This window comes from Diabrotica virgifera, chromosome 6 (assembly GCF_917563875.1).
Source record: "Diabrotica virgifera virgifera chromosome 6, PGI_DIABVI_V3a".
Taxonomy (NCBI): domain Eukaryota; kingdom Metazoa; phylum Arthropoda; class Insecta; order Coleoptera; family Chrysomelidae; genus Diabrotica; species Diabrotica virgifera.
This window is the reverse complement of record NC_065448.1, coordinates 50,319,166-50,332,038: the sequence shown is the minus strand read 5'-3', so window position 1 is coordinate 50,332,038 and position 12,873 is coordinate 50,319,166. Positions and strand designations below refer to the sequence as shown.

The following is a 12,873-nucleotide window of genomic DNA, read 5'->3' as shown; positions in this document are numbered from 1 at the left end:
ATATTTAATAAAAATAGTTTAGAGATTTTTTTGTTTTATTTTTTGTTTATTTTTTTTTTTTTGTTATAAAGTTATGGCAATCCCCCTTAAGTAATCGAGTATGTTACCATGAATATCAAAGTTACCGACGGGGCGTTTGAATCTGTTAGCATATTTTTATCTTCACTAATTAATGGATGAAAGTTATTTCATATCAGACTGTACAGAGTAACAATGTACACAGTGTACAGGGTGAGGCAGATAAAGGGGCCATTATAAATATCTTTAAAACTAAAGGTAAGAGAATCATGAAAATTGGAATACAGGGGTTTTGAGGTGTGAACTATTTAATGAATATATTTTGGACTCTTTGCTACTTCCGGTTATACCGGAAGTTGATTGTAACTTCGTTTTTTTTAATGGGACACCCTGTATATTTTTACATTTTTGGATTCTTCTTGATTTCTTCTTTCTTAAAATATAAGGTTTTATAATATTATACAAGGTAGTTTAAACGATAATTACGTTTCCTTATTAATTTCGTAGCAACATTCACACCCGGTAGAATTGTAATAGTTTGAAATAATAAACTCTATTTATGTTCAAATGATTTTCAATGTAGTCTACTATTGTTAAAAATTATTGGTATAGTTAAATTTTTCATTTTAGTATACAGGGTTGGTCGAAACTCGGAATGAGTTTTCTTAAATGAAACACACGTAATGAAATGTTATTTTATGGTAGTTTTTAATTTCTTAAGCATTCCCTATACCTAACTGCTTTAGTTTGTGAGTTATTGGTGATTAAAGCCAAACATTAATTGCAACACAAAATACGTGAAATTTTATTAGGTTGGCCGTGAAAATATTCAATCACTAATAATTTTTTGGAAATAAATACATATTAATCTAGACTGATACTTAAAATTGCCAATAATGGTTGAGCTATCAAAATACCTACGTAGTTAAGATTGTTGGTGCGATTAACAATTAAGCACAAATTAAAGCAATTAGGTATAGGTAAGAAAGTGCCATAAAATATAATTTCATTACAATACTAAAATATAGGGTGTTCCATTTAAGAAAACTCAGAAAAAAAATACTCATTCCGAGTTTCGACCCACCCTGTATACTAAAATTAAAAATTTAGCTATACTAATAATTCTTAACAATAGCAGACTATATTAAAAATCGTTTGAACATAAATAGAGATTTTGATCTCAAACTACTACAATTCTACAGGGTGTGAAAGTGGCTACGAAATGGATAAAAAACGTAATTATCTTATAAACTACCCTGTATAATATTAGAAAACCTCATATTTTAAGAAAGAAGAAATCAAGGAGTACCAAAAATGTAAAAATATATAGGGTGTCCCATTTAAAAAAAAAACAAAGTTATAAGCAACTTTCGGTATAACCGGAAGTACCAAATAGATGAACATATTTTCATTAAATAGATCAGTCTTCAAAACCCCTACATTCCAATTTTCATGATTCTGTTGCCTTTAGTTCTCGAGATATTTCTAATAGGCCCTTTATCTGCCTCACCCTATATACAGTGATGAGCGCGCTAATAATCGGCAAAATAGCGCAAAAGATGGAAAACAATACATTTCGAAACAAAAAGAGATGAAACTACTGGAGGTGGAAATGATCGTTATAAACGTATAAATTAACATTACATTACATAGTTTCCCACCTTTAGACGTCTGTGACAGGAGTATTTTATAAAATTCTAGTGTCACAGTGACAGTTGTCATAGTCCTCTAATACGTCTAAAGATGGGAAACTATGTAATGTAATGTTAATTTATACGTTTATAACGATAATTTCCATCTCCACTAGTTTCATCTCTTTTTGTTTCGCAATGTATTATGTTTTCCATCTTTTACGCTATTTTGCCGGTTATTAGTGCGCTCATCACTGTATATAAAATAATACAAAAAGAATATAATAAACAAAAAGACACATATACAAAATCTTAGAATAATTTACTGCAATATGTTTTAATTTATGTACCATTTCGGTCTAATGCTGTTCGGTCTAGTGAGGTTTCGGTAAAGTGCTTTTCAGTCCAATGAGTTCGGTCTACTGCTTTCGGTCTAATTGTCGTGTACCCCTTACGTATGTTTCAGTCTCCCCAGACGTCATCAGAGGGGCTACATGGTCACCTCTGAATCGAAACGAAACCAAACTGTTTGTTTATGCCGAATTACAAAAATAGCTCGTGCATCGCACGATGTAGCGATATCTATTTAAATAAATCAGAAGTCCCAGATGCGTAAATCTGAAACCTCTCGTGGGACCAATGTCTAGTCACTTCTTTTGTCTCTGCCTTTTACAATTAGTACGGCAAGGAGACGACGAATAATGGAGACAAAAGGAACTCTACAATATGCAGTCATATTCCGTACATTCATCTAGGAAAAAAATCCAATGAAATTTTATCTCCACATCTAACATTTCATCACTTTATTTCAGTTATCACAGTTAAACTCAGTCATTCTTTAATCAAATTATAACAATATTCATTCTCTTAATTTTGTTTTATTAATTCTATTTTATTCATTACACCTATTGTTTTCTATACTAATTAAATTTTAGTTTGTATCAACTGGGCAACCTATTATCCTACAATTATTTATTATCAATTTTACATATTCACCAGTTTGTCACAAGAATTTTCTCAATTTCATAAAAATTGTTCCATAATAATTGCATTCCTGAATCATACTTTCTACTATCAGATTGACTATATCTTAACTCTAATCTATTTAAGTTTTTTAATTTTCACCTACATCCAAATAATAATTTCCCTTCTACCTATACAACCATCAATACACATACTGTGGACATATAAATTTCTTGATATAATAATATCCCTTTTCAAAATTTAAAACTTCTTCTATATCACCACTTATTTAATTTTATTTCTGTCATTACTACTAATCAGCTCACTTTATCATATTGAAATTTTTTGATCAGGTTTATTTTATTTGATACAGTCAATTTGTAGTTACCTACAGTTAAAATAATTTTTATTTTGTAAAACACATTTTCTTTTAATTTTAAAAAACAATAGATTTAATTAACAGACATTTTCAGATATTAAAATCTTTACCATATCTTCGTCTTGGATCATGACTTTGTTTTTTAATTTGCCTTGAAAATCGACTACCTTCTTCCTCAACTGTCAATGTCACATCAAGCATTTCCTTACATAGCTTTGACACTTAGTAGTCATCGTTGACTGAAGATGGTTGATTGGGTCCTCGGGTAGAGTTTCACCATGTTCCCAGAGGTTTAATCCCTGAACATCGGCGTTTAGCCATTTTAAATTTATTTCAACATAATGTAGATTTATTTATAATCACAACCATTGTTTGGTTCTGGGGCTATTTTGCAAGTATTCAAGTAAGTAATCATAACCACATTTTTTAACTTTCACAATTTCAACCATCTTTTCAATTTTAATAGTGGGATTACTTATTTGATTTTAGATTCACTGATGATGGACCGATAGGTTTGAAAACGTTCTGATGAACTCATTCTATTGAATCCATTGGGATTCTAAAAATTTTTAGTAAATATACCTTTTACATAGAAGTGGTTTTTACTTCATGTTCCAGTTTGTCCAATGAAAATTGGTTCGCTGTACTCACAGTATGAGTAAACTGAGAAAGATAGCTTATGTTTCATTTCATTCAGAGATGATCAATCATCCCCTTACGTATGTTTCAGTCTCCCCAGACCTCATCAGAGGGGCTACATGACCACCTCTGAACCGAAACGAAACAAAGCTTTCTGTTTAAGCCGAATTATAAAAATAATTCGTGCATCTGACCCTGTAGCGACATATATTTAAAAACATGAGAAGTCCCAGGTGCGTAAATCTGAAACTTCTCGTGGGACCAATTTCTAGTTACTTCCTTTGTCTCTGCTTTTTACAATTCATACGGCAAGGAGACGACGAATAACGGAGACAAAAGGAACTCTAAAATATTCAGTCATATTCCGTACTATAGGAATACATATCTAGGAAACAATTACAATGAAAATTGGTTCGTTGTACTCACAATATGAGTACACTGAGAAAGATAGCTTATGTTTCATTTCGGTTCAGAGATGATCAGTCATCCCCTTACGTATGTTTCAGTCTCCCCAGACCTCATCAGAGGGCTACGTGATGACCTCTGAATCGAAACGAAACATAAGCTGTCTTTTCCCAGTTTACTCATATTGTGAGTACACGGAATCAACTTTCGCTGGAATTTTTCCTAGAAGAGTAGACGAAATGTTACTGCATATTGTCCTTTTCGTCTTCTTTATTCGTTTTATAAACTGTAAAAGGCAGAGATAAAGGAAGTAACTAGAAAGGGCCTAGCCGAGTAAGATGATGAAAACTGCCCCCAACTCGATTCGAATTCCATATAGGTCACCGTTTAGCATATACATATACAGGGTGTAACGAAAATACAGGTCATAAATTAAATCACATATTCTGACACCAAAAATAGTTCGAATGAACCTAATTTACCTTAGTACGAATATGCACACAAAAAAAGTTACAGCCCTTTGAAGTTACAAAATAAAAATCGATTTTTTCGAATATATCGAAAACTATTAGAGATTTTTTATTCAAAATGGACATGTGGCATTCTTATGGCAGGAACATCTTAAAAAGAATTATAGTGGAATTTGTGCACCCCATAAAAATTTTATGGGGGTTTTGTTCGCTTAAACCCCCCCAAACTTTTGTGTACGTTCCAATGAAATTATTATTGTGGTACCATTAGTTAAATTCAATATTTCTAAAACTTTTTTGCCTCTTAGTATTTTTTCGATAAGGCAGTTTTTATCGAGTTGCGGCTTCTTTTTTAATATGTTTACATAAAAATTTTATGGGGGTTTTGTTCCTTCAAACCCCCAAATGTTTGTGTATGTTCCAATTAAACTTTTACTGCGGTACCATTAGTTAAACACAGTGTTTTTAAAACTTTTTTGCCTCTTTGTATTTTTTCGAGAAGGCACTTTTTATCGAGATATTACTTTTTTTTTAATATGGTTCAAAATATACCTAAAAATGTAAATCATAAATAAATTTTCATATTATTACCAAGTCTACATAATCGTACTTAGCCATATACAAATATGTGGTGGATTTGACAAATATTCGAAATATCTCGATAAAAACTGACTTTTCGAAAAAGTAATAAGAGGCAAAAAAGTTTTTAAAATATCGTGTTTAACTAATAGTACTAAAATAATAATTAAATTGGAACGTACACAAAAGTTTGGGGGGGTTTAAAGGAACAAAACCCCCATAAAATTTTTATGAGGTGTCCAAATTTCACTATAATTTTTTCTTAAGATACTACTACCATAAGAATGCCACATGTCTATTTTCAATAAAAGATATTTAATAGTTTTCGATATATTGGAAAAAATCGATTTTCATTTTGTAACTTAAAAGGGCTGTAACTTTTTTATGTGCACATTTGTACTAAGGTAAGTTAGGTTCAATCGAACTATTTTTGGTCCCAGAATATGTGATTACATTTATGACCTGTATTTTTGTTACACCCTGTATTATAGTGAAACTCACTTTCTGAAATTTTTAGCCCCCTAAGTGGTCATGTGACCCACCTAGAGCCTAATTAGGGTTTTTATGTTTTTATTTTTTATCTCAGCCACATCGAGAACTAGCGAAAAACTTTAAATTGCTATTAATTATTTTTCTTCTCAAAATAAATTTTGTGGAACGATCTTTTTCTAATTTTATTAAAAAAATATGTCTGTTAACTCTAAAAATATGGATTTATTTGATGACGAGCTTTTAATATTTTCGTTTTTTATGATCTTGGAACTAATTTACACAATATGTGTGCAATCGCAAAGGTTTGTCAGCATAAAGATAAAAAGCACATTCAAATATTTATATTATTATTGTATCTAATTACCATATATATATATATATATATATATATATATATATATATATATATATATATATATATATATATATATATATATATAAGTACCTACGTACTATGATCTACATCAATCATACGGATGAGGACATTTTTCCAATAAAGAAATCAATCGTTCGTCATTTATTTTAATGCAAAATGTATAAAAATTGTCACTAAAACTTGGTCACACACTTCTAATAACAAATTTTTATTGGGCATTCGACAGTATTTTTAATACTGCCTTCTGATTGGTTCCGGGAATACAACGGGAACGAAAAAGTTAAAACATGGTCAACTTTCCCGTCCCCGTTACCGGACAGCTTCTCGTTCTCGGTTATTGTGCATCTACAACATTAATTTACGCAGAGGTTAACTTTTTTCCCGTTCCCGTTTCCGTTCTCGTTCCCGTTCCCAGGCAATCGTGCAGCCGCCTTAAGACATTCGTTTTCACGAAAAAAATATATAACGTGTAATTTTTCATGTTTCACCCAGAATTTTTCAAATTTTTAAAATTGGTGAAACGCACCACGCACCTTTAAAAATAAAAAACCGTATTTTTTCGGTATTTTTTTTTTCGTTGTTTGATATAATTTTATACATATTTTTCAAAAAAGGTAACACCGTCACTAGAATAGTTAAAAAACTGAAAAATAATTGGGGTTTGTTTAATAAAAATTTTTTGTAACGCCATCCATTTTCAAGATACAGGGCGTTGAAGAAAACAAAATTTTACACATTTTTTACGATTTTGTCGAAACTACTGGCAACATTGTAATAAAACTTGGCGGGTTTTAAGAGGTAGTTATTGTGCATGTTTTGACATACAATAAAGGATTTGATATTCATCATTGGCGCGCATAGGGGTAATGGTCTGAACTTTTCAAAGAAAAAAAGATAGTACGCCAGTGACATATTTCAAATTAACAATCATTTTTGAATTCCTCGTTCAATTTGCGATAAAAAAGCTATCTTCTCATTTTTTCATACGACGCGCCGTTTTGCTGCAAAAAATAAAATATCGTAACGCTTCCAAAGTATTCGAATTAGTTTTTATAATGGATATACGAGTTTATGTAGATGTAGAAACTACTAGAAGTTCGAATACTTTGTAGGGGTTAAGATGTTTTATTTTTTGAATAAAAACGGCGCGTCGTATGAAAAAATAGGAATTTTTTTGTCACAAATTGAACGAGGAATTCAAAAACGATTGTTAATTTGAAATATGTTAGTGGCGTACTATCTTTTTTCTTTAAAAAGTTCAGACCATTACCCCTATGCGCGTCAATGATAAATATAAAATTCTTAATTGTATGTCAAAAAATGCACAACAACTACCTCTTAAAACTCACCAAATTTTATTACAATGTTGCCAGTAGTTTCGGCAAAATCGTAAAAAATGTGTAAAATTTGGTTTTCTTCAACCATGTTGTATCTTGAAAATGGATGGCATTACAAAAAATTTTTATTAAGCAAACTCCAATTATTTTTTAGTTTTTTACCTATTCTAGTGACGGTGTTATCTTTTTTGAAAAACATGTATAAAATTGTATCAAAAAACGAAAAAAAAAAAACGAAAAAATGCGGTTTTTTATTTTTAAAGGTGCGTTTCACCAATTTTAAAAATTTGAAAAAATTCAGGATGAAATATTATGCAAAAATACACGTTATATATTATTTTTGGGAAAACGAATGTCTTAGTTATTTTTGTATACTCATTTAAAATTTTAAAATCGTTCTAAAATTTAAATTTCCCGCCAAAAATTAAAAAAAATTCGGACAGAACTTTTTAAAGCTTTCAACTTTTTTATTTAAAGTTTTTCGCTAGTTCTCGATGCGGCTGAGATAAAAAATAAAAATATAAAAACCCTAATTAGGCTCTAGATGGATCACATGACCACTTAGGGGGCTAAAAATTTCAGAAAGTGAGTTTCACTATAATATGTATATGCTAAACGGTGACCCATATGGAATTCGAATCGAGTTGGGGGTAGTTTTCATCATCTTACCCGGCTAGGCCCTTTATGTGAAATTTCACTAGAAATGTGAAGAGGTCAGTTACTGCAGGGAAATAAGGTTTTTGTCGGGACACTTCAGCAGCCAGGTTGCAAATAGGTTTTTTGGGTACTATATACCTAATACATTATACATACAAAAATGCCCGTCACAGTTCTGACGAGAATTTTAGTTATTAACAAATAAGTGTCAAAAATGCAGCTTTTTCGTTTAAACAGCTACAGGTAAAGATAGGATAATTAATTATCTTATTTATAGTATTCTTATTTTAGTAGATGAGCCAATGTTTAAAACGGCAGTTTTTTAATTTTGGTCCGATCATTTGTTGCTTCGAAAATTGCAAAATAAAACTAAAATTTCTAAAATAAAAAATTTGCTATAACTTTCGCGAAAGTGACCTTACGATTTTTATATTTAACAAAAAGTTGAGTCAAAGAGTCCATATACTGCACAAAAAAATTTAAGACGATTCGTCAATTGATTTAAATTTTATTCAATTTGTTTATCCCAAAGAGCTTTTTTTTGTAATGTTATTGTTCAGAAAATAATAATTATATAGAAATTCTGTGAAAACCACATGAAAGAACAATAGTCTTGTTTTAAAATTATTGAAGAAAATCTTTAAAAAGTAATTTTTGTCACTACGAAAACATGTTACTAAAGTAGAGTCATTTTTGGCTTGAAAACAATTGAAATAGCTTTGTTAATATTGACTGTAGAGTAAATTTACCTTCGAATTTCAAAAGCTGGCATTTTTACACAAATTTTCAAAAAAAAAACGTTTTGCCTATGTTATTTACGGTCAAAGTTAGCCACTTTTATTATTTAATTCACAGTTACTTCAATATACATAAAATTCTCCTGTAACAGTGTTAGTTACCATACTACTCCGAAACGGCTTGGCCGATTTTTATGAAATTTTACAAGTATATCCTATGGGACTGAGAATAGGTTTTAATCTATTTTTCATACCCATAAGTTTTAAGGGGGGTTGTCCCCTGACATTTTTTTAAATTTTTTTGGACAAAATTGTCTATCTCAATTTTATATAATGTAGGATTAAAAAATACATACAACCCTTAATTTACACTTTTTCATCACCAACCCCTATTTGTTAATACCCATCTATATATTTACATCTATAAAATTCTCCTGTCGCAGTGTTAGTTGTCATATTCCTCCGAGACAGCTTGACCGATTTTTATGAAATTATATATGTATATTCGGTAGGTCTTAGAATCGGTCGTAATCTATTTTTTATATCCCTGAGTGATAAGGGGAACTCCCCCTAACATTTCGAAATGTTAGGTGGGGATTTACGTACATAACGTACTCTACAAGACTACGAGTACATACAATTTAAAAAAATTATGATCAAAATCCATCAACAAGCTCTGGAGATATTAATCGCAGCATATGTTTAAAGAATCAGTTTCATTTTTTGAGTGCACGGATTTTAATAATTCATTTCCACCGACCACAAATCGATTTCGTTAGCACGTTACCTTTAAAGCTTTATTAACAACTCTGTTGAAGTTTAAAGTTTACTCAAACTTTTACACATAAACTATATACCTTCAACTTCGAAATGGCGCTAGTTGGGTTGCTTAATTGTTATAAACAAAGTAGCTGTCAATTAAATAAAAAAGTGGCTAACTTTGACTGTAATTAACCTAGGCAAAAAGTGTTTTTTTTTTGAAAATTCGTATAAAAATACCAGCTTTTCAAATCCCAAAGTAGTTTTAATCTACAGTGAATATTAACAAAGTTATTCAAATTGTTTATGAACTAAAAATGACCCTACTTTAGTAAAATTTTTTCGGAATGATAAAAATGATTTTTTAATGATTTTTTTAAAATACTTTGAAAACACGACTTTTTTTCTTTCATATGGTTTTCACAGAATTGCTATTACATTACTATTTTCTGAACAACAATATTGCGAAGAAAAGGTTCATTGGGATAAACAAATTGAATAAAATTTAAACTAATTGACGAATCGTCTTAAATTTTTTTGTGCATTATATGGACTGTTTGTCTCAACTTTTCTTGCAATATGAAAGTCTTAAGGTAATTTTCACAAAAGTTATAGCAATTTTTTTATTTTTGAAATTTTAGTCTTATTTTGCAATTTCTGAGGCAACAAATGATCGAACCGAAATTCAAAAACTGCCATTTTAAACATTGGCTCATCTACTAAAAGAATAACAGTATAAATAAGATATTTTACCCTATTTTTACCCGTAGCGATTTAAACGAAAAAACTGCCATTTTTGACACTTATTTGTTAATAACTAAATTTATCGTCCGAACTGTGACGGGCATTTTTGTATGTATAATGTATTAGGTATATAGTACCCAAAAAACCCATTTGCAACCTGGCTGCTCAAGTGTCCCGAACATGGTATATTTTTGCCTTATTTACCTGGAGTAAGTGGCTCGAGTCAGTTTGGTTTCAAGAGTGGACTTGGCACGAGAGAGGCGACCTTTAGTAAGCAAACATTAATACAGAATTGTCTAGATCAAAGAAAAGACGTTTTTCTCTGTTTCAGTTTGATTACGAAAAAACATTCTACATCATAAAACACAAACTAATGATAAAATATCTGCAAGAGTTGGAATTGGAAGCCAAGAATATAAGAGTTATCGCCAATCTATTGGAACCAGAGAGCAAAAGTACGTCTTCAAAATTTCATTGAAACGGATGATTTCTCAGTAAAAAGAGAATAAGGCATAGTTGTATAGATTATGTCTAAATCCTGACCCACTACTTTGCGCCGTGTAATTTGGGTTGCCTATATGAACTTGAATCGGCGAAATGGGCCTTCGAGTTATTTAAAAAATATTACATACAAATAGAAATTGGAATAAAATAGAAATGGGAAAATTATTAATTTATAGATATTGCAAAGAGAAGGTATCTAAAAATGGTTTTCGAGCAAGTCATGCTGTGTGAAAGAATTTTATAAATAATAAAATTTTGCTATATTACCCAACCACTTTAAAAATTCACATTGTAAGGCATGAATAAATTAAATTATGTAGGTAGTACCTATTTAGATGTATGTACTTAAAAATGAAACTGAAAAAGTTATTACTATAAAGATTGATCTGTGGCCATGCTTGGCTTAAATAAAACAACGATTAGATAAAATAAAAAATCACAAATGTTAAATTTGGGAAAGTATAGACTCAAAATTCAAAATCAATTGATGTAAAGTCACTTGAAGGTCGGTGAAAAGTTAGGGCTGACGAAATTTAATTAGTTGTTTAAACTCTAGATTTTAATTGCGAAGCGCATTCAATGAATCATGTGTGATTTGCTAATTATGTCATGTGTGAATGATTATATATGTGACCGTTAAAATTGTTTTTAGAAAAACACTGAAAAGACTATTTAGTGATAATAAAAATCGATATTTACTGCAGTTACACGATATTTAATATTAAAATAGTATTGGATGTGGTAGAATGTAAACTCTTTGTATAATTACCAATTGAATAGATAAATAGAATAGCTGTTAGATAAATTTTCCGATTCAATCATTTCTACTGTTCACAGTTCTGTGTTTGCTTTGTGAGTAGATATTTCATTTTCTTGACAACGAAAATGTTCGGTGTGGAAAGAATTAATAAGTGCGTGGAATGCGGAAAAGTGTAAACACGTAAACATGGTTTAAGAAGACATGTAAAAAGTTCGCAGTAGGCAACCCAAATTACACGGCGCAAAATAGTGGGTCGGGATCTAGAATCGAGTGTTGTATATTTTCTCCGATGTTGTTTAACGTATACATAGAAAAGAACTTCGCCGAAGCAATGGCAGACTCTAACAAGTATATTAAAGTAAAGCGCATATTTATTAACAAAATTAGTGCCCAGTTGCACCAACAGACTGTAAATCAACTGATTTGCTAACCGTCCATTCGACGATTTAAATCAATGATCAATGGTTTTTTTTCAAACGGGTTGCACCATTCAAAAAAACTGTTGGTTTACAAACCGACAATATATAAGTGGCAACATCGTACTTCATTCGATTATTTCATTCGAATCCGAGTGTCGTCTGTAAACAAGATTGTCAAAGAAAGTTTTGTAAGGTTATGTCAATTGAAATTTGAATTTGAAGTACATTGTTTTCTTGCAATTCTGTTTGTATTATACTTAAGTATCATACTTGCGATGGAAAATAAAGGAAGCCACTTCTCTAGTTTAGAGAAAGATATCATTTTAGATTTAGCTATTAAATATAAATGTATAATAGAAAATAAACAAACAGATGGAGTTACAAATAAACAAAAAGCCATTGCATGGGAAAATATTAGCAAAGAATTTAATGCCATGAACGTGAATACACACCGAACCTCGAAACAAATTAAGACCTTTTATGAAAACATCAAAAGAAAAATTAAAAAGAAACAAGCAATAGAAAAGGTAACAATACAACAATCATTTTAAATAGTTTTTAATAGATGCAATAAAATTTGTGTAGGTAGAAAAATACAAGACAGGAGGTGGTCCAGAAGAAACTACAACTGTTTTATTACCTGGTGAGGAAAGATTAGTAGGAGCACTGAAGGAACAATTTAAACCTGGCCAAAATGTGTATGATTCCAGTACTTCATTTTATGAAGGCAGGTGGTAAAATTTTGTTTACATTACAATATACTCATAATAATTTTTTTTAAGATCTACAAATAACATTAATTTTTTTGGAGTTTCTATTGAAGATATAGAAATAGTAGAACATTTAGGTAATTAAGTACTACACGTAGCTATGGGTCATTCAACGAATATATGACTTATGGGCTATCTCGACAATGAATATTTTACTGTGCAAAATATGAAGAACGAAAGTAAATTGAAAATTACATTGTTGTTTATTGGAACAATTATTAGAGCCATCTACTT

General features: G+C 30.4%; 2 protein-coding genes across 2 annotated transcripts in view; one reads left to right on the top strand and one right to left on the bottom strand.

Annotated features, from left to right (window-relative positions):
- The window catches only part of LOC126886957 (activin receptor type-2A), a 182,129-nt gene that overhangs the window by 77,577 nt on the left and 91,679 nt on the right, over positions 1-12,873 (bottom strand). The gene's annotated exons all lie outside the window — the stretch shown is intronic.
- Positions 11,927-12,623, top strand: LOC126886958 (uncharacterized). The gene is made up of 2 exons (XM_050654146.1): positions 11,927-12,396; positions 12,455-12,623. Exons 1-2 carry the CDS (start codon positions 12,145-12,147, stop codon positions 12,605-12,607), a joined length of 405 nt encoding a protein of 134 aa, XP_050510103.1. The 5' UTR covers positions 11,927-12,144; the 3' UTR covers positions 12,608-12,623.